The 23,139-nt window shown below is 46.6% G+C and overlaps 2 protein-coding genes across 20 annotated transcripts in view; both read left to right on the forward strand.

Moving 5' to 3' along the window:
- Positions 1-23,139, forward strand: part of rapgef6 (Rap guanine nucleotide exchange factor (GEF) 6) — a 721,150-nt gene that overhangs the window by 489,690 nt on the left and 208,321 nt on the right. For all 19 annotated transcript variants that reach the window (XR_009655729.1, XM_060935824.1, XM_060935835.1 and 16 more), the window contains one exon: positions 3,018-3,141. Coding sequence is in view for 18 of the 19 variants with exons in the window: in XM_060935824.1 (XP_060791807.1) it covers positions 3,018-3,141 (124 nt within the window). In the remaining variant the exon portion in view is untranslated. The remainder of the gene's footprint in view (positions 1-3,017; positions 3,142-23,139) is intronic.
- LOC132895756 (putative nuclease HARBI1) lies at positions 3,579-21,523 on the forward strand. The gene is made up of 3 exons (XM_060936593.1): positions 3,579-3,585; positions 20,798-21,193; positions 21,282-21,523. The coding sequence occupies exons 1-3, from the start codon at positions 3,579-3,581 to the stop codon at positions 21,521-21,523; spliced, it is 645 nt and encodes a 214-aa protein (XP_060792576.1).

A 23,139-nucleotide genomic window follows, 5' to 3' on the forward strand; every position in this document is an offset into this window, starting at 1 on the left:
GGAATGTGTTTTCTGGAGTAATGAATCATGCTGCATTATCTGAGGGGCAAATCTGGGCTGACAGATGCCAGGAAAACACCTACTTACCAGAGTACATAGTGCCAGCAGTAAAGTTTCATGGAGGATGGATAATGGTCTGGGGCTGTTTTACAGACTTTAGGTAAGGCTCCTTAGTTCCAGTGAAGGGTATTTTTAATGCTACAGCATACAAATATATTTTAGACAATTGTATGCTTCCAACTCCATTTCAGTGCCCATGGTTTTGAAATGGGATTTTCAACAAACACATACAGTATTGAAATGGCCTGTAGAACACTACTGCTCAACATTTTCACATGATCCAGAATTCACAGCAAATCTGCAATGTTGAGACTGATACTGTACATTGCGCATAAGCTGACCTTATACAACTCCTGGCAAGAAATATGGAATCACTACTCTTGGAGGATGTTAATTCAGCTTTTTTACTTTAACAATTCACAGATATGATACAAAACTATTTTGTTTAACAGCTGAACTGTGGCTTTGTGAAACATACCTCAAACAAATTAAATTAAATTGTTTTAATTAATGCCATTTTTTTCCTGCTTAAGTTGAGGAAAAATTATAGAATCACTCAATAATGAGGAAAAAATTATGGAATCATCATCAACAACAACAACAACAACAAAAATCACAATTAGTACTTTGTTGCACCTCCTCAGGCTTTTATAATAGCTTGAATTCTTTGAGGCATGGACTTCACTGATGAAAAATATTGTTTTTCATTAGTCAGGTTCCAACTTGCCCGTACAGTGGTTCTTGTGTATATCAGTGAGAATTGGAATTGTAACACACAACACAGCTGGAAAAGTGAAATTAAAATCTCTCTCTCTCTCTCAAATACACACAGTGATCTCCACAATTATAACCACCCCTTGTAATGATGAGTAAAAAGGGTGAGAAAAAAAATCCACCTTTTGGGGAAGTAGCTTTAATTAGGGACTAAGCACTGAGGTACAGGCCTATGGCATGCACTGTAGGTGCAAAGCATTATTGTTTTTGTCCTGTTTCTTATTATTTATTTATTTATTTTCTCCATGCAATAACTCATTTTTGAGGCACTTGCGATGCTCGAAAACTCACAAATTTTGGCACACCGATGAAATGTGTGTAAAATCACAAAGTTGCATTGAGTAAGGGACTGGGCATGGTCCTGGAGCTCTATAGCGCCCCCAAGAACAAGGTATGGTTGAGATAAAGTTGCTTGGATTGGTACGAGACTTGGTGAAATCAATACTCTTGAATACAGGACAAAGGTCACTTGGTTGTATTTGACTCCGGTCTCATGTTGGATGGAATGTCTCATCTCATCTCATTATCTCTAGCCGCTTTATCCTTCTACAGGGTCGCAGGCAAGCTGGAGCCTATCCCAACTGACTACGGGCGAAAGGCGGGGTATACCCTGGACAAGTCGCCAGGTCATCACAGGGCTGACACATAGACAACCATTCACACTCACATCTACGGTCAATTTAGAGTCACCAGTTAACCTAACCTGCATGTCTTTGGACTGTGGGGGAAACCGGAGCACCCGGAGGAAACCCACGCGGACACGGGGAGAACATGCAAACTCCACACAGAAAGGCCCTCGCCGGCCCCGGGGCTCGAACCCAGGACCTTCTTGCTGTGAGGCGACAGCGCTAACCACTACACCACCGTGCCGCCCCCGGATGGAATGTGGGATTTTGAAATTTTCCCACACTGTTTTGAGGGGCTAAACACTCATGAAACTTTGCACATACATTTGTCCTGTAATACAATTTGAGATGATATGGTAAATTAGTCTAGGTGGGCTTCATTAACTCTATAGCACCACCTAGTTCAAAACTACAGATTTGACACCCTGTACATATTCAAAAACTCATGAAATTTGGTATACACATCAGCCATGTGCATCTGTACTCAGACATAGGGGCTTGACCACAGGTGTATCTGGGGGACTCCATAGCACCCCACGTCATTGAGACTTCTGCCTGGTATATAGTTTCACCTATCCGTGTCAAAATTGGTAGGTGTGTGGGGTGCCCCAAGATGAACAAAACTGCAATGCACATTATTTTAGCCAATTGACTTGTGACAGGATTTGCAATATTTTGCATGATGTTGAAATGGCAAACCAATAAATTTGTATGTTTCACCATGCAAACAGGAAGTGTGTCATAAATTCACCATGCATTGCCTGATGGAGATAAAACTTCACAGGTTATAGGACATCAGGGTTCTGATGATAACCCCTTACCTAAAGTGAGCCTTTCATGTAGCGCCACCATTTGGACCTGGACAGTATTTATTCCATTGCCAAAAAAATCTGACTCATGAAATTTGGTACACACATCAGTCCTGGCCACTGCTCCTCAAGGATGGAGGCTTCACCTCAAGTGTGAGGGCCCTTTATCGCCGCTAGTGGCTATATTTTCCAATTAATTTCATTTTACCAGCTTCTCATGTGACACAGGTAGTGAGACAAATGTGGATGACCTTGTGAACTTTGAGAAGCTGTGAATGATTGCCAAGAAGGTTCACCATGCTCACAAAGGGAGGTTTTAGAAAACTATTAAATGCATGGTTGGCAATAATTGCAGAACATGTGTTTTGTTGAAAATAATTATTTCTTCATGAGGGATTTGTTTTTCTCTGAAGACATTTATTTCAATTAAAGGGTGGATTCTTTTCTCTCAGTGTGAGATGAAGCTACTTCACCAAAAGGTGGATTTTTTTCTAACCCTTTTTACTAATCTTTATAAAGGCTGCCAATAATTGTGGAAGGCTGTGTGTGTGTGTGTGTGTGTGTGTGTGTGTGTGTGTGTGTGTGTGTGTGTGTGTGTGTGTGTGTGTTTGTTTGTTTTATAGAGCTGCTGATTTAAGGGGAAAAATATATATGAATATGAAAGAGAGATTTTAATTTTCAATTAATTTCACTTTACCAGCTGTGTTACGTGTTATAATTCCAATTCTTCCTTTTCATAATTGCTCAGGTAATGACACATATGTGGATGGCCTTGTGAACTTTGAGAAGCTACGGATGATTGCCAAGGAGATACGCCATGTTGTTCGAATGACCACGACCAGCATGGATCCAGCAATCTTCTTTCATCAGAGGTTTGTGTCTAGAGCGCTTATCTTCCTCATCATCCGAATGATGTTTATGTTGCCTCTCAAAAGCCATTCTTGTGTGTATATGGAACATGTAATTTCTTTTATTAATGAAATTTCTGTTGAATATTTCACTGTTAAGTATTCATTTCAAGGAACTTCCCACTTCAACTTATTCTGATCAGTACCCACTTATTATTTAAGTATGATATCCTGGAACTCTATTGTTTATTGTGAATATTTTTATTCTTTTTGTTAGGTGTCCAATAACCAAAAGTGCTGGAATCCTATTGTGATTGGTAGAATTCTTCTTCTGCCTTAATATGAATCATGCAGACGAAACTATCAGTCATAGAGACTTAAGTAGAACTCTCTCTTGCTATTCATGTTTGTGCACGCAAAAACAAGTGTATCTCTTGAAAACTAAGGTGTACTGTGGCAAGATGATCGGTAGAGGAGTCAACAGAAGAGGCGGAAATCGTTTTCTAATAAAAAGTGCTCTCTTTTATTACATCTTTTTCAAAACTTTTTTTGAAAAGGTGAAAATATATACAGTGCAATAACAAAAAATGGCAAAACAAAACACAAAATAAATAGGTATAAAGTCATGAAGCTATACTGCCAAAGGACCCTGCACAAACTTTCCAAACAGTACCTCCTTGTTCAGTCAAAACACAGACCAAGGTCATGGGGCCTAATCCTTGACTTACAAGTGACATCAAAGCAAAATAGAAACCCAGATGTCGGCTATGTTGGTGGATATACAAATGCGGGGTCAAGCGGCATTCCATACAAAACATAGTCACGCGTGCCCAAATTTCTTTCATTTTCCACTGCTTTAAGCATTTTTTTAGCTCTGCCATATCTTTGTGCTGTATATCGTTGTGGTCACAACAGTACTCGTGACTGCGGCGCATTCCAATATTTTAGAATTCTGTCCATAATTCAAAAAGAGCGAGAAAACTCTGAGGCTTAGTACAGAGAGGAGATGAGGGGATCAGGACACTTCATCCAATGACCATTTCATCCAAAGCCTTTTTCATATGCACTGTCAATTATTTTATATTTCAGTTATTCTGGTGTTCATGAATGAAATCCCTGCGAGAGCGCTGCTCGGCGCCTAAAGATTTAATGTAATCCAGCCAATTTTAAAAATTAATAATTCAGCCAGGGGAGCTTGCAGCGAAGCCAAATTTTGCAGGCACCTCCCTCTAAGCCTCTCCCTTTGAAAGAGCATGGTCTTGGGTCGGTAGGACTGTGCCTCGGCCCGGGATTTGCGAATGAAGCCCCCGTGAGAGTGCTGCTCCACACCTGAAGATTTAATATGATCCAGCCAGAAACATAGACATGCAAGCGAGCAGCCTGCAATGACGAGGGAGTTAACTCATCCCAGGGTCAGCAAGTGGCATGTGGTTCCATTGAGAATTCTTCCTTTTTTCGAACAAACAAATACCTGAAATATAAAATAATTGATAGTGTGTATGAAAAAGGCTTTGGATGAAAAGGCATTGGATGAAATGACCTGTATTCTTACTTGATGGTCAGTAGAAGTGTCTTATCTTCAGAAAAGTCTGACTTTTTTTTTAAATAATATGGGTCTGTAGTATCTGACTAGGTGGGTGGAGCACAGAAGCACGGCAGGCCAGAACTGAGTTCTCAAAAACTCTTTTTATTTTTAGCTTTTCACACTCTCCCAGCCACACACACACACACACACACACACACACACACACACACACACGTGTTCTGGTTGGGGAGAGAGCTCCCTTTCTCTGCTCTCTCTCTCCTTTTAAAGGGCACGGTCACTGGGGAAGACACACAAACACAGGTTAATTCCCATCAGGTGCAATGATTCCACCACTTACCTTCCCTGACTCTGCCCTCCATTCACAGACCGACGCTTGGCCACGCCCCCGCTGCCACATACCCCCACCGCCTGACTCAGGCTGGGGAGCCATCTGGCCTGTAGCCAACTCCGCCCCCCCGATGGGAGAGGAAATCCACCACGACCATCTGCACCCCCAGCCTGTGGACCACCTCGAACTTAAACAGCTGGAGTTCCAGATACCAACGGGTGATCCGTGCGTTGGCATCCTTCATGCGGTGGAGCCACTGCAGGGGCACGTGGTCCAAACAGAGGGTGAAAGGGCGCCCGAGCAGGTAGTAGCGGAGGGTGAAGACCACCCACTTGATCGCGAGGCACTCCTTTTCTATTGTGCTGTACCTGCTCTCACGCACCGACAGCTTCTGGCTGATGTACAGCACTGGACAGTCCTCCCCCTCCACCTCCTGGGACAGAACAGCCCCCAGCACGACACATCTGTCTGCAAAATAAAGGGGAGAGAAAAGTCAGGGGAGTGTAACAGTGGCCCCCCATACAGTGCAGCTTTTATCTCCGAGAAAGCCCACTGGCATTGCTCCGTCCACTGGACCGGATCTGGTGCTCCTTTTTTAGTGAGATCAGTCAGTGGGCTGCTGACGTCCAAATAATGAGGTATAAACCTATGATAGTAGCCAGCCAGCCCCAGGAACTGTCTCACCCCCTTTTTGGTCTTGGGCCTCAGGCAGGCCGCAATCGCTGTGGTCTTATTAATTTGGGGACGCACCTGCCCATTGCCCAAGTGGAAACCCAGATACTGTACTTCCACCCGCCCAATCGCACACTTCTTTGGATTGGCTGTGAGACCCGCTCGCCTCAGCGACCTAAGGACGGCCCTTAGATGTTCCATGTGCCGCGGCCAGTCATTACTGTAAATAATGATGTTGTCCAAGTACACGGCCGTGTAGGTGGCGTGGGGGCAGAGGACCCTATCCATAAGCCGCTGGAACATAGCAGGCACCCCAAACGGAAGTGTGACGAACTGGTGTAAGCCAAACAGTGTGGAAAAGGCCGTTTTCTCTCGGGATGGCAGAGTCAAGGGGATCTGCCAATATCCCTTTGTCAAATCCAGTGTCGAAAAAATGAGCCATGCCTAGTCAATCGAGCAACTCGCCAATATGAGGCATCGGGTACGCGTCAAATTTAGATACTGCGTTGACTTTTCTATAGTCCACACAGAACCGGACTGACCCGTTGGCCTTGGGAACCAAGACCACCGGGCTGCTCCAGTCGCTGTGGGACTCCTCGACGATGCCCATTTCGAGGATGGCCTCGAGTTCTTCCTGAACCACTGTTTTTTTGTGTTCGGGCAGTCTATAAGGGTGGCTGCACACTACTACCCCCGGGGGCATCTCAATGTGGTGTTCTATGAGGTGGATGCGGCCGGGCAGCGGCGAGAACATGTCAGAAAATTCTGTTTGCAACTGGGCGACCTCTGTGAGCTGGGTCGGGGAGAGGTGGTCTCCACAGGGGACCGGAGCGGTGGGCGATGTAAATTTTCTTTTTTGAACCTCCGGCCCCAGCTCCGCCTTCTCCGGAACCACTGACACCAATGCCATGGGGACCTCCTCGTTCCAAAGCTTTAGTAGATTGAGGTGGTAAATCTGTAACGCCCCACCCCGTCCGTTCGCCTCACCTCAGTCAATGTCCCCGACTCGCCGTGTGACCTCAAAGGGTCCTTGCCACCTGGCGATCAATTTGGAGCTCGACATGGGCAACAACACGAGTACTTTATCTCCCAGTGTGAATTCCCTAAGGTGCGTGCCCGTCGTACAGACGGACTTGACATTCTTGGACCTGCCACAAATTCTCCTGGTGCGTGAAGTTTGGCATGCAGATGGATAACGTATTGAATTTCATTTTTACTGGTTGAAGATTCCTCCTCCCAATTTTCCCGTAGCACATCCAGAATGCCACGCGGCTTACGCCCGTATAATAATTCGAACGGGGAGAACCCCGTGGAGGCTTGTGGGACCTCTTACACTGCTAATAACAGGGGCTTGAGCCATTTATCCCAGTTGCATGCATCTTCGCTTACAAATTTTCTAATTATGTTTTTGAGGGTGCGATTAAACCATTTGACTAAGCCATCTGTTTGTGGGTGATAAACGCTGGTGCAGATAGGCTTAATTCCCAGTAACCCATACAGTTTGCACATTGTGCATGACATAAACATAGTGCCTTGATCAGTCAGAATCTCTTTGGGGATTCCGACCTGGGAGATGACGCGGAAGAGTGCTTCTGCGATACTACGTGCTGAGATATTGCGAAGAGGCACTGCTTCCGTATATTGCATTGCATAGTCCACCAGGACTAAAATAAAGCAATATCCTCGTGTTGACTGATCTAATGGCCCGATGAGATCCATCCCAATTCTTTCGAATGGGGTCTCGATTAATGGCAGAGGGCACAAAGGTGCTTTTGGAATGGCCTGGGATTTACTAACTGGCATTTGCGGCACGCCGTACACCACCTACGGACATCACCACGAATCCCTGGCCAATACAACCGGGCCATTATTCGGGCTAGTGTCTTATCCTGCAAAAGTGTCCGGCCATGGGAATAAAGTGAGCTGCCTGGAATATAAATTCCCAGTGGCTCTTTGGGATTAAAAGCTGTGTTATTTGTTCCTTAGTCTGAATGTCCTGCGTCACTCAGTATAATCTATCCTTAATAATGGAAAAATAGGGGAAGGACGGGGTGGCGTTTGGCTGGAGAGTTTGACCATCGATTACTCTCACTTGGTCAAACGCATGCCACAGAGTCTCATCTCGCGACTGCTCTAAAGGGAAATCCGTGAGGGAATCCCTGAGAGAGGGAGGAGGAGCCTGCTGCTCCATACTCTGACGCGGTGATGACATAGATGGCTCTGTGACAGCTGCTCCCGACAATGCCACTCCGGGACCTCCCCCCGCTGAACTATGGCAGGCCCCACTCTTCACTAAATGCATCATTAATTCCCAAAATCCCGGCCAATCAGTCCCCAAAATTATCAAGTGGGTAAGGCGAGGATTAACCACCGCCTTTACTCTAAATTTTTCCCCTCGAAATAGAATGTGGACCGACACTAAAGGGTAGTTGTGAACATCCCCATGCACACAAAACATCTTCACCAATTGTGCTCTTCCCAATGCCTCGTCTTGCACCAGGCTTTGGTGGATTGACGTCTGATTACAGCCGGAGTCCACCAAAGCCTGATACGTATCCCCTTGGATGCTCACCGGTATGTGATACGCTCCAGCCCGATCGAGGGCAGTCCCTGGCGCGTCGGGGATCTGGACCACCGCGCCCACCTCCATCGCCGAGCACTGATGCTGGAGGTGCCCCGGTTCCCCGCAGCGCCAGCATACTGGCCCAGGCTCTCTCCCTGCACCGGTGTTCCGGAGATCACTCACCTGAGGGGGGGAAGACACAGACAAGGAAATAGGAAATGGTAGGGCACCGCGGGTGTGGCGGGCCGGCTGGGGTGGAGCCGGCCCCCGCCTCCGTGGTGGGGGAATGGGGCGAGGACAAGGAACAGAGGGAGAGGGAGAGAGAGAAGAGAGGGGAGACATGCTGTCCTGCCGTCGGAATGGCCGCCATATAGTCCTCCGCCAGCTCGATGGCCTGATCCAGCGACACCGGGCGATGGCACTGGACCCACTCCAATGTTCCTTCCAGAAGTCGGGCGACGAATTGTTCCAGCGCCACCAGATCGACGATTCCCTCAGCGTCGTGGTTGTCGACCCTCAGCCACCGCCGGCAGGCGTCCCGGAGTTGCTGGCCAAACGCGAATGGCTGGCCGACCTCCTCCAGGCACAGCGCACAGAAGCGCTGCTGTTGCTGTTCCAGGGTGCGACCCACGCGTTGGAGGACGGCCCTGTGGAGGTCCGCATAGACCAGCCGGCTGTTGGCGGGGAGCTGTATCGCGGCCAGCTGCGCCTCACCCATTAGCAGGGGGAGGAGGCACGCCGTGTGCTGTTACACCGGCCAACCCCACGCCTCTGCTGCCTGCTCAAAAAGAGCGAGGAAGACTTCAGGGTCATCATGCGGACCCATCTTTGTTAGGGTGAGGTGGGGAGGGTCCACGGCGGTGGGGATCGTGGACCCCGCTGATGCGAGCAGGTGCCGGAACGCCTGGCGATCTTCCTGTTGCGCCAGCACCAAGGCTTCGAACCATTGTTCCTGCTCCTTCCGGAGGGTGATCAGCACCTGGTGCTGGCTCTGTTGGGCCGTGGCAAGGGCATGGACCAGGTCCTTGAAGGGGGGAGGACTCCATGTGGCCGTTCTCTTCTGCACGCCTCCTGGGTTTTGGCACCACTGTAGTATCTGACCAGGTGGGTGGAGCACAGAAGCACGGCAAGCCAGAAATGAGTTCTCAAAAACTCTTTTTATTTTTAGCTTTTCACACTCTCCCAGCCACACACGCATGCGCGCGCACGCGCGCACACACACACACACACACACACGTGTTCTGGTTGGGGAGAGAGCTCCCTTTCTCTGCTGCTCTCTCTCTCTCTCTCTCTCTCCTTTTAAAGGGCATGGTCACTGGGGAAGACACACAAACACAAGTTAATTCCCATCAGGTGCAATGATTCCACCACTTACCTTCCCTGACTCCGCCCTCCATTCACAGACTGACGCTTGGCCAGACCCCCGCTGCCACAGGATCAAAACCACATATATCTATTCTTTATATTGAATCTTCGCTCGACCGTTCAAATTGTGGTAATACTGAGAAAATTCAGCATTGTTTACAGACAAGCTTTCAATCGCTTCTTCTTCTTTAAGGTTTTATGGAGGTTGGCAGACCAACTTAAAGGTGCATTCCTGCCACCGATTAGGCTGGAGTGTGGAACAGGAGATGTAAGGGAGGGAAAAAAAAAACAACTTGTATTCTTTTAGCAATTTCTGTATCCTTCAGAAACTTGATAATAATATAGCTGCTAGCGGCGATAAAGGGCCTTCCACACATGCAAACTCCTCACCTTTCGGCGAAATTCGCCGTTTTGGTCCCAAAATAGGTCACTTGTGTGAATCGTGTAGATCCGAAGAGTTTTTTTTTTTTTTTTTGGGGGGGGGTAGGCAGGCTACAACGCTATTGTTGCCAAACATTTCACTTACAAGGTTACAGCCAATCAAGATAAACAGTAACTAACGCTTCTTTTCCATTGGAGTTCTGATCAGCTGGTGCACAACCCACTGCTGGTTGCCAGTCCTCGCTTACGAATATTCCACAGATTCAGACCGCAAAGTCACCTTTTTATAGAGAGATCTGGCAACCTCATCTCGCGACTGAATCTGAATACCAATGGAACAGTTTCCAGCGCGCTCGGGGGTGAATAACCATGGGCGGATCTACCGGGGTGGCATATGCCACTCTAAAAGAAAGCCTTGCCACCCCTGCTGCTACCCCAGTTGGCAGCGACGAATTCAAAGAAAAATTACGGCCAATTTGACATTTACGTGCGCGAATTTCCAATGTCTGACTGCGGTGAATGCAGCACGAGATAACGCCAGAGATTGGTTGTTTTGGAAAATTGAGAGGCGCGAAGCGAGGGAGCCAGGAGTCGCGAGGAAAGGAGACACGGGAGGACAGAGGTAAAAGCTGATTAACTATCTATCAAGAAATGAAATTATAATGAATGAACAGTGCTAGTATAGTTGCGATGCTGATTTTGAGAGGATAAAAATCAGGTTGGAGAACGTTATTTAGCTAACTATACATGTAAGGCAAAAAAAAAGTGTGTTTCCGGTAACCCGACCGATCGAGAATTTCCGCGTCGAAATTGCCGACCGTAAAGTTTTTATTACAAATTTCCCTCGATATTTTTAGTGTAAGTGGCGTTAGTTTGTCATAATTTTTTGTTTCAACGCATTCAAGTTGTGAAAGAAACGATAAAAAGTAAAATGTTTTGCCACTTCTATCAGCCCTCCTGGCTGTAATGCAAATTGCTTCCTCTTCAGTATACAAGTGCACTTCCATGGCAGGGAAAAACACTACATTTTGCCGCCTATGTAGTCCCCTATTTATACAAATAGGAGTCATTCAGGATTCAGCCATGTTTTTGCTCCGTGTTTTTGCTCGACCCAAGTTCTACAGTAGGCGAGGCCGTCTGCTTTTAATGGAAGTAGCCTAGCCTAGGACATTAAACCATATTTTCACGTTATTTCTTGATAAGGTGTTTTCACATTATCACATGAAAATATCATGAAATTACGTGATATGTTATTACATGATAAATATATTGTAAAAACGTGATAACTCTGTTAACAATATCTTTTCACGTAATTACTTGAGTCTAAGCCAATTTTTTTTTTCCTTTTTGAGTGTGGCAGCAATACGCTTCCGCAGATCATAACTCGAACTCTTGCGATATTTTTTTTATTCGTTTAAAGATTTAAAACATTTATTTTATTATGATGTGTGGTATAAAGGATTCTGTGCCAAAATACTATTTTGTAAGATGTTTACTTGTGTTAATTTTTTCGAACAAAATAAAACAAATTAAGAAAAAAAATTTCCTACCTACCGACCTTATTTTAGTATTTCATGTTACCTGAAACACACTTTTTTTTTTTGGCCTAATGTTAGCTAGGTCTGACATTAGTTTTGTGTAAAGTCGGCCACAAAAGTTAATATTGATTCACCGTCTGTCAAGGAAAACATTGCTATTGGCTGAAGCTTATGATTCAAATATTGAGGATCTTAAACATGAGTTACATCAGATGAGGAGAGTACTAGACAGAAAAAAGGGGGAACAGGAGAGTCCTACCACTCTCATGGAGTTCACTCAGTTTTTGGACCCATACCAAGATGATGTTTGTTTTTTTTTTTGAGTTGTTCAGGTTGTGTAAAATAGCGGTTGTCTTGCCTGTGAGCAGTGCATCCTGTGAACGAAGTTTTTCATCTCTCAGGCTCATAAAGACTTATTTGCGGTCGACTATGACAGAAAAGAGACTATCAAGTTTGGCTGTACTCAGCATTGAATCAAAGCGCACAAAAGCAGTAGATCTTGATAAATTTGTGAAGCGTTTTGCTGAGCAACATGGAAATCGCCGCATTCAGCTGTTGTAGGCATGACAAGTTCATGTTCTGCTCACTGGTGAGCCTTTACAAAGCGTGAGAAAAAAAACTATAAAATGTGACACTGGTGTAAATGGTTTAAATCATGCTGAACTTGAAGCAGTGTTGTTATTGTTGTTTTTTAGTGTCTGTTCTTTTGCAAATACAGTATAAAACTGTCCAGAAACGGTATAGACCTCATCTGAGAATGTGTGTTCTTCGTGAACAATAAAGGCATGAGATTAAGTTTATCTGTATGAGTTTGCAAATGGCAGTCTGTGCCCTTTTGTAGTGTGTACATACTATTTGTCGTCAAACTGTGATTAAATTCAGTATATATACATGTCTGTAATACGTTGCCACCCCTCAAAAATTCCTGCCCCCCTCTTGCCACCCCATAAATATTTTTCTAGATCCACCCCTGATTTCACATAGGTGATGTCTTTAAGAAAATTGACAGACAGGGATTGGCCAGGTGTGTCCTCTGGGGTAGGTCTGTTAGATAGCACAGGCAGTAATATATACCTTTTTGTAAATAGCCCACTGTGTTGTACACAGAGGTGAAAATTAACTTCACAAAATATCAAACTTTACCGGCCACTGACAAATAAATGGTACAATTTACCGGCCACTCAACAGTAACTTATTAAGACATGTTTATGGAAAGTTATTTTGTACTGTATTAAATTCAAGATGTCACTGGTTGCAATTTTTTTTGTAACGTAGACTACGAAATGTACTTTTGCGCGCGTGCCGTGTCCCCGTGCATCCTTCTCACCTTTTTCACCCCTGACCAGTTTGCATGCCTGGCCTTCGCACTTGAGGCTTATTGTTTTTGGCATATTTTCTTCTTCTTCTTCTTCTTATTATTATTATTATTATTTATTTATTTATTTTTCTCCGCGCACCAACTCATGTGCCATCCTCCTTGGCCTCCATCTGTCTCCAGAGACAATGGACTATGCATCCGAGAGTCTTTGGTTGCAGCACCTTGAGTGGCTGAACAGTCCGATTTGCAATTGGCACACTCGGCTGCAATTTGGGCAAGTAAGGGCGGCTATCCACTATTCCTTTGCAATTTATTATCCCATATGTCTGAAGTTTGTACCTACCAACTTTCAAGGAAATCTGATGAACTGTGTAGAAGTGGGAAAGAGTATGTAAAAAAAAAATAGGTTAAAACATCACAGATTCCAAAATGGCCAACTTCCTGTTAGGTGGAGCTAATGCAAACCAATGGGAAATATGTTTGCCTTAGTGAGGACAATGTTCCCTCCAAAACTCATGAACAATCGCACAAGCTGTCTGGCAACCAAAGCATAAAGTTTTGAAATAGGGGGTGCTATGTAGCTGATGAGGCCATCCTATGCTAATTTACAATATTACCTCAAAATATATCCCACAACAAATGTCAGAGGTAGGTTCCATGTGTTTTTAGCCATCGTAAGCCTCTCAGAAGAGTGCAGAAAAATTAAAAAATCCCATATTCCAGCTAACATTGGCCGCCATTATGTCCTCGTTTGAGGACACTATCCACTATTCCTTCGCAATTTATAGTTGTGCATGTTGGAAGTTTATTCTTACCAACCTTTAAGGAAAACTGATGAACTGCCAAGGAGAATTGCGAAAGAGTATGTAAAAAAAATAGGTTAAAACATCACAAATTCCAAAATGGCTGACTTTCTGTTGGGCGGAGCTAATGCAAACCAATGGGAAGTATGTTTGTCTTCGTGAGAACAATGTTTCCTCCAAAACTCATGAACGTCAGCTGAACGTTGTGGCATCCAAAGCTATAAATTTGAATCCAAAATGTTAAGGGGTGTTATGTCGTCTTCTAGCCTCATTCAAGGCAAATAATCTAAGAATAATAAACGTTTGCCCTATTTTCAAGGAGCGTACGAAATTTCCTAAATTTTTGAATATTTCCAAGTTGTCAAATCTGTAATTATAGAAAAATAATAATAATTTAAAAAACAGGCCGAAAACAATATGGCCCAATCCCTTCGCAATTTAAAATCAGCAACATCTTGACATGACCTGTGCCAATTAATGGTATGAATCCAACAAACTGCCTAGGAAAAGTACATCAAAATGTAACACGTGTTTTGGCAATGGAGTCATTACTGTCCATGTCCTAATGGTGCCGCTGTACCAGAGGGTGTCTTTGGGCATGTGGATATCTTCAGAACCATGATATCCTATAACCTGTGAAGTTTGAGCCGTATCAGGCAATGCATGGTGAATTTATGACTCACTTCCTGTTTGCATGGCGTAATGTACAAATTTATTGGTTTGCCATTTCAATATGTCGTGAGATATTGCAAATCCCTTTGCAATTTAAGATCAGCAACATCTTAACATGATGAGATATGGCATGTCTCCAACAAAACGCCCAGGAGGAGTTCGTAAAAATGTAACACGTGTCAAAACGCACAAAACCAAAAATATCTAACTTCCTGTTGAGTATGGCTGATGCAATGTATAAGCAATTTTGTTCGTGTCAGGGCACTCCACACACTTAGCAAATTTGACACAGATAGGTGAAACTACATATCGGGCAGGAGTCTCCAGGACATACGCGGGCGCTATGGAGTCCCCCGGACACACATGGGATCAAGCCCCTATGGCTGAGTGTGGCAGTTCGTAGGAGGGGGAGGAGCACAGAAAGATGGCAGGCCAGAATAAAGTTCCATAACTTATGGTTTATTTGTTCTTTTCAGACACAAAATAACTCTCCCAGTCATACACACACACACACACAAGTCGTCTGGTTCAGGAGAGAGCTCACTTCCTCTGCTCTCTCTCTCTTTATATAGGGTGCGGTCACTGGGAAGACACACAAACACAGGTTAATTGACATCAGGTGTAGTGATTTTGCCACTTACCTTCCCTGACTCCGCCCTCCTGTCACAGACCGGCGCTTGAACACGCCCCCGCTGCCACATACCCCCACCGCCCGACTCAGGCCGGGCAGCAGTCCGGCCTGCAGCCGACTCCCCCCCCCGACGGGAGAGAAAGTCCGCCACAACCATCTGTGCCCCCGGCCTGTGGATCACCTTGAAGTTAAAGGGTTGGAGTGCCAGATACCAACGGGTGATCCGCGCATTGGCATCCTTCATGCGGTGGAGCCAATGGAGGGGCGCGTGGTCCGAACAGAGGGTGAAAGGGCGTCCCAGCAGGTAGTAGCGGAGGGCGAGGACTGCCCACTTGATCGCAAGGCACTCCTTCTCTATCGTGCTGTAGCGCCCCTTGCGTACTGACAGCTTTCTGCTAATGTACAGCACTGGACGGTCCTCCCCCTCCACCTCCTGGGACAACACAGCCCCCAGCCCTCTGTCCAACGCATCCGTCTGTAACATAAAAGGGAGAGAGAAGTCAGGGGAGTGTAGAAGTGGCCCCCCACACAGTGCAGCCTTTACCTCAGAGAAAGCCCGCTGGCATTGCTCTGTCCACTGGACTGGATCTGGTGCCCCCTTTTTAGTGAGATCAGTCAGCGGGCTGGTGACGTCCGAATAATTAGGTATAAACCTACGATAGTAGCCAGCCAGCCCCAGGAACTGTCTCACCCCCTTTTTGTTCTTGGGCCTCAGGCAGGCCGCAATTGCTGCTGTCTTGTTAATTTGAGGACGCATCTGCCCGTTGCCCAAGTGGAAGCCCAGATACCGTACTTCCACCCGCCCAATCGCACACTTCTTTGGGTTGGCTGTGAGACCTGCTTGCCTCAGCAACCTAAGGACGGCCCGCAGGTGTTGTAAGTGCCGCTGCCAGTCATTACTATAAATAATGATATCGTCGAGGTATGCGGCCGCTTAGGTGGCATGGGGGCGGAGGACCCTGTCCATCAGCCGCTGAAACGTAGTGGGCACCCCAAACAGCCCAAAAGGAAGTGTGACAAACTGGTGTAAGCCGAACGGTGTGGAAAAGGCCGTTTTTTTCTCGGGATAATGGAGTCAAGGGGATCTGCCAATAACCCTTTGTCAAATCCAGCGTCGAGTAAAAGCGAGCCATGCCTAGCCGATCGAGCAACTCATCAATACGAGGCATTGGGTACGCGACGAATTTAGACACCGCGTTGACTTTTCTGTAGTCCACACAGAACCGGACCGACCCGTCGGCCTTGGGAACCAAGACCACTGGGTTGCTCCAGTCACTGTGGGACTCCTCGACGATGCCCATCTCGAGCATGGCCTCGAGTTCTTCCCGAACCACTTTTTTATTGTGTTGGGTAGCCTGTAAGGGCGGCTACGCACTACTACCCCCGGGGGCATCTCAATGTGGTGCTCTATGAGGTCGGTGTGGCCGGGCAGGGGCGAGAACACGTCCGAAAACTCGGTCTGCAACTGGGCAACCTCCGCGAGTTGGGTCGGGGAGAGGTGGTCTCCACAGGGGACCGGAGAGGTATGCGATGCCAATGCTCCCTTTTGAACCTCCGGCCCCAGCTCCGCCTTCTCCGGAACCTCCGACACCAATGCTATGGGGATCTCCTCGTTCCAGAGTTTGAGGAGATTGAGGTGGTAAATCTGTAGCGCCCCTCCCCTGTCCGTTCGCCTCACCTCATAGTCGACGTCCCCGACTCGTCGTGTGACCTCAAAGGGTCCTTGCCACTTGGCGATCAATTTGGAGCTTGATGTGGGCAACAGTACGAGTACTTTATCTCCCAGTGCGAACTCCCTAAGGCATGTACCCCTGTCATACAGGCGGGTTTGCCATTCTTGGGCCTGCTGCAAATTCTCCTGGGTTAGGTGTGCGAGTGTGTGGAGTTTTGCGCGCAGGTCAATAACGTATTGAATTTCATTTTTACTTGGTGAAGGTCCCTCCTCCCAATTTTCTCGCAGCACATCTAAAATGCCGCGCGTCTTACGCCCATATAATAATTCAAACGGGGAGAACCCCGTGGAGGCTTGGGGGACCTCTCGCATTGCAAATAACAAGAGTTCGAGCCATTTATCCCAGTTACGTGCGTCCTCACTTACGAATTTTTTAATTATATTCTTGAGGGTGCGATTGAACCGTTCAACTAAACCGTCCGTTTGTGGGTGATAAACGCTGGTGTGGATCGGCTTAATACCTAGTAACCCATACAGTTCGTTCAGTGTTCGTGACATAAACGAGGTGCATTGTTCAGTCAGAATCTCTTTCGGGATTCCAACTCGGGAGATGACGCGGCAGAGTGCCTCCACAATACTGCGTACTGAGATATTGCGGAGAGGCACTGCTTCCGGGTATCGCGTTGCATAGTCCACGAGAACTAAAATAAAGCGGTACCCTCGTGTTGACTGATCTAATGGCCCGACGAGATCCATCCCAATTCTTTCAAACGTGGTCTCGATTAATGGCAGAGGGCGCAAAGGCGCTTTTGGAATGGCCGCTGGATTTACTAACTGGCATTCGTGGCACGCCGTACACCACCTACGGACATCGCCGCGAATCCCCGGCCAATAGAATCGGGCCATTATTCGGGCTAGTGTCTTATCCTGCCCTAAGTGTCCAGCCATGGGATTAAAGTGAGCCGCCTGGAATACCAATTCCCGGCGGCTTTTTGGAATCAAAAGCTGTGTGATTTGCTCTTTCGTCTGAGTGTCCTGCGTCACTCAGTATAATCTATCTTTCATAATAGAAAAATAGGGGAAGGACGGGGTGGCATTCGGCGGGAGCGTTTGATCATCGATTACTCTCACTTGGTCAAATGCATGCCTCAGAGTCTCGTCTCGTGACTGCTCTAACGGGAAGTCCACAAGGGATTCCCCGAGAGAGAGAGGAGGAGCCTGTGGCTCCTCACTCTGACATGGAGATGACGTAGACTGCTCTGTGACAGCTGCTCCTGCCAAGGCGATACCGGGACCTCCCCCTGCTGAACTACGGCAGGACCCACTCTTCACTAAATGACTCATCAACTCCCCGAATCCCAGCCAATCAGTCCCCAAAATTATCGAGTGGGTGAGGCGAGGATTAACCGCCACCTTTACTATACATTTTTCCCCTCGGAAAAAAATGTGGACCGACACCAAAGGGTAGCTGTGAACATCCCTGTGCACACACAACACCTTCACCCCCTGTGCTCCCCCCAATGCCTCGTCTTGCACCAGGCTTTGGTGAATTGAGGTCTGATTACAACCAGAATCCACTAACGCCTGATATGTATTCCCTTGGATACTCACCGGTATGCGATACGCTCCGGCCTGATCGAGGGCAGCTAGCTCCTGGCGCGTTGGGGATCTGAACCACCGCACCCACTTCCGTTGCCGAACACTGCTGTTGGAGGTGGTCCGGCTCCCCGCAGTGCCAGCAAACCGGCCTGGGCTTCCTCTCTGCACCGACGCCCTGGGGCTCACTCACCTGAATGAGGGAAGAGACAGGCACAGAAGGGGAAAAAAGGGAGGGCACTGCGGGTGCGACGGGCTGGCTGGGGTGGGGCCGGCCCCCGCCTCCGCGGTGGGGGAACGGGGAGAGGAGGAGAGAGGGGGAGAGAGGAGAGAAGAGGATGTCCGCTGTCCTGCCGTCGGAACAACCGCCAAATGGTCCTCCGCCAACTCGATGGCCTGATCCAGCAACGCCGGGCGGTGGCACTGGACCCACTCCGCGGTTCCCTCTGGCAGGTGGCCAATGAACTGCTCCAGCAGCACCTGATCGAGGATTCCCTTGGCGTCGCGGTTGTTAGCCCTCAACCACCGCCAGCAGGCATCCCGGAGCTGCTGGCCAAACGCGAATGGCCGGCCGACTTCCTCCAGCTGCAGAGCGCGAAAGCGCTGTCAGTGTTGTTCGGGGGTGCGCCCACCCGCTGGAGGACGGCCCGGCGAAGGTCCGCGTAGGCCAGCCGGTGGTCTGCGGGGAGCTGTAGCACAGCCAGCTGCGCCTCGCCCATTAGCAGGGGGAGGAGGCGCGCTGCTCGCTGTTCCACCGGCCAGCCCGAGGCCTCTGCTGTCTGCTTGAAGAGCGTGAGGAAGGCCTTGGGGTCGTTCTGCGGGCCCATCTTGGCTAGGGTGAGGGAAGAAGGGCCCGCGTCAGTGGAGATGGTGGACCCCGCCGATGCGAGGTGGTGCCGGAACGCCAGCACCAGGGCCTCGAACCGGTGCTCTTGCTCCTTCCGGAGGGTGACTAGTGCCTGGTGCTGGCTCTGCTGGGCCGTGGCGAGGGCGTGGACCAGGTCTGCAAAGGGGGAGGACTCCATGGGGCTGTTCTTTTCCTGTGCTCTGTCCCGGGTTTCGGCACCACTGTGGCAATTCGTAGGAGGGGGAGGAGCACAGAAAGACCGCAGGCCAGAATAAAGTTCCATAACTTATGGTTTATTTGTTCTTTTCAGACACAAAATAACTCTCCCAGTCACACACACACACACACACACACACACAAGTCGTCTGGTTCAGGAGAGAGCTCACTTCCTCTGCTCTCTCTTTATATAGGGCGCGGTCACTGGGAAGACACACAAACACAGGTTAATTGACATCAGGGCCCTGTACTACGAAGCGGGTTTTCTGGCTTACCAGGGTAACTTCGAGAGTAACTTGATCACGTGCAGCGTAACTTCCCGATTAACCCATACTATGAAAGTTGGCTATGTTCAAACCGAGGTATGCTGCCATGGCAATTTACGCTGCATCTCAAACCTGCTCGTCTCAGGTTGTGTTCTTGGTTAACCCGAGGTTTCCGATTAACCACACCCTTTTTAAACACCACCTCTCCACCGACATTTCCTCTAGAGACAATGCCAGCGTACCTGGATGACCCGTGCGATATCGGAGCGCAGATTAGAGATGGGATTTATGGCTCTTTGATGGGATCCGCATCTTTGTGATCCGTTCTTTGAAAAGAGCCGTTCAAAAGACTGGCTCATTTGGGTCTTTTTAAATATTTATTCAGTTTTAAGAAGACAGCGTCTAAAGAAGCCAGATCCCTCTGCTTAGACAGTGACATCAATATTTCTGGACATACCTTTTATATAAAGCAACCTAGACTTACATTATTGTAACCCCTAAACGCTCATAAATAACCATTAAAAAAAACAATGAGGGCTTCAATGAATGTCCATGCAGAACGGCTTTTCTGTAAAAAAAAAAAAACCCACTCAAGAACATGGTTATCAAGAACGCAAGAATATTTTATAGAAAAACACTTGTTTTACAAAAATATTTAAGTCTGAGATACAAAATAGATACAACTACAATAAATATAACACAAGAACTAGTTATCACACAAGAACATTTTAATAGAAAAAAACAAACTTTCTATATTAAAAATATTGAAATTGTAACAAAAATAGATACAACTAAACAGTCAGATAAATAGATAAAGTTATAACAAGAACACGATTATTTTAATAGGAAAAAAACAAACTATTAATGCAAAAAATATATTATTATTAGAAAAATAGATACAACTAGACAAACAGATAAATAAAATACACAAAAATAGAACAAACAAAATGACGATAGAATAAATTAAATGAACGTCCGTGCAAAGTAGTTTTCCCACAATATTATCATTAATATCACACAACAACATTATAAACTATATACAAAACAATTTGAACTATTAGGCAAACAGATAAAACTTGAATAAATAAAAGGCAAATGCTGTTTAGCCTACTTCTTGTCCTTGGGCAAAAGCTTTTTCATCTGAAACACAGTACAGAAAAAGAACGACAGAAAGAACGGCTCCCCCAGCTCGAGACTCGGTTCTCATCGTTCATGCCTAGGAGCCGTTCAAAAGAATCGGTTCGTTCGCGAACATCACAACACTAGCGCAGATTGTGAGGGGCTCTCTCCGGAGGGCGAGGGTATTTAGAGACCGCCAGAATCCGCTGGCATACCCGGACGATGTTCTTCATGAATTATATAGATTCTCAGCTGAGGGAATTCGTTACCTTTGCCAGCTGATCGAGGCAGACGTCTGCAATGTAACCCGCCGAAGCCAGGCCCTCACAATCGAGCAAATTATGTGCTTGTCATTGCGTTACTTTGCCAGTGGACAATATATGTATTCCACCGGTGATGCTGAAAACCTCAGTAAGAACACTGTATGTCGTATGATTCGCAAAGTGGTACTTGCCCTAGTAACCAAACTGATGAATGCATTTGTCGTGCTCCCTGGGCATTTAACTGCACTTCAGATCAAAGAAGGGTTTTATGCAATCGCAGGTAATTACTAAGATCAAATTGTGTCTGTTTGCCTACTCTCATAGAGACAATTGTGACTGACAATTGATATGACTAACAAAATATACAGGTTTCCCAAGAGTAATAGGAGCCATTGACTGCACTCACATCCGAATCAGTGCACCCCTGGGAGAGCATGAGGGGGATTATGTGAATAGAAAATCCTTCCATAGCATCAACGTACAGGTAAAAGGTCTACTTCATATAGGCCCACATTCAAATAGGTCATGTCCATACCTCAAATCAACCTGTCAGTACTGGTCCCATTTTGCGTTAGGTGATGTCAATTTTTCAGGCAGTAACACAAAATAAAAGCCAAAATCACCACTCATTCCTACTGTATTTATTTATTCAAGTTCTCCCGTTCCTGAAAAGAAAAAAGACAGAAAAGCCAAATGAATGCTTGCTTGCACACACACACACACACACACACACACCATTATGAATTATGTTTTTATATTTCATTTTCACCTGTTGCCAGGTGCGTTTGGCACTGCTGTTGCCTCTGAAATGTTCACAGGACATACACCAACTTGGTCAAAGGGACTGAACAGTCAGTCATCCTAATTCATGTGACTCATGTGCACATATCAGCTTAAGTAGGCTACTCCATGAATTTACCATACCAAATTTTATTCAGGATTTTTCGGACATTAAACAAGCTATATATGACTGGGGCCACATCGAAGGACCATTTTCTGTGACTTGTGATTGATCATGAAGCTTTCTCTCATCCTATACTTCTGTTCTGGAACATGTAGAGGGGAGAATGTACTTACACATTTACCCGATCGGCAATTCGTTGCCAACATGCTTGCCGCTCCTTACTGGCAGCCGCTGTGTTAGATTTTGCTCTTAATGTTGTTTTGAACTCCTCGTAGTTTTGCATTATGACAGCGCATTCTTCCTCCGTGAAGTACGGTGACCGTGCCATTGTGAACAGTGGTGATTTGCGCTGATAACCTCCCCTTTCATGTGAACACGCATTAACCATGATTAGGTTAACACAGGTTCAACAAATCAACTTCATAACTGGCGTCGTAGTACCGTTTAACCCCAAAGAAGATAACCAGGTTTTGTCAACCCCGGTTTAGCGGGGGAACCCTGGGTTACTTCTGGGTAGGTTGACCTCCATTCGTAGTACAGGGCCCAGGTGTAGTGATTCTGCCACTTACCTTCCCTGACTCCGCCCTCCTGTCACAGACTGGCGCTTGACCACGCCCCTGATGCCACTACATGCCGCTACACATGAGGCTCACTTTGGGAATGGGGATATTGTCAGAAACCTGATGTCTTATTACCTATGAGGTTTTAGCTCTATCAGGTAATGCACGGTGAATATGACACACTTCCTGTTTGCATGGCGAAACATACAAATTTATTGGTTTGCCATTTCAGCATCATGCAAGATATCACAAATCCTGTCACAAGTCAACTGACTAAAACAACCAGTTTTGTTCATCTTGGGACACCCCACACACCTACCAATTTTGACCCTGATAGGTGAAACTATATACTGGGCAGAAGTCTTAATGACGTGGGGGTGCTATGAAGTCCAATGGACACACCCAGGGTCAAGCCTCTATCCCTGAGTAGCGGTGGCCAGGACTGATGTGAGTATCAAATTTCATGAGTCAAAGTTTTTAGGCAATGGAATTATTACTGTCCAGGTCCAAATGGTGGTGCTATACCAGAGTGTCAAATTAGGCATGTGGATATCATCAGAACCATTGTATCCTATAACCTGTGAATTTTTAGCCATACCATGCAATGCATGCTCAATATATGACATGCTTCCTGTTTGTGTGGCATAACATAAATTTATTGGTTCACCATTTCAACATCTTGCAAGATATCGCAAATCCCTTCACAACTTGAAATCAGCAACATCTTGCCATGACCTATGCCAATTATGGCATGAATCCAAC

Source organism: Neoarius graeffei, chromosome 12 (assembly GCF_027579695.1).
Source record: "Neoarius graeffei isolate fNeoGra1 chromosome 12, fNeoGra1.pri, whole genome shotgun sequence".
Taxonomy (NCBI): domain Eukaryota; kingdom Metazoa; phylum Chordata; class Actinopteri; order Siluriformes; family Ariidae; genus Neoarius; species Neoarius graeffei.

Coding starts and splice junctions, on each gene's coding strand:
- LOC132895756 (XM_060936593.1), top strand. Junction 21,194..21,281: donor AGGGTTTTATGCAATCGCAG/GTAATTACTAAG, acceptor CAAAATATACAG/GTTTCCCAAGAGTAATAGGA.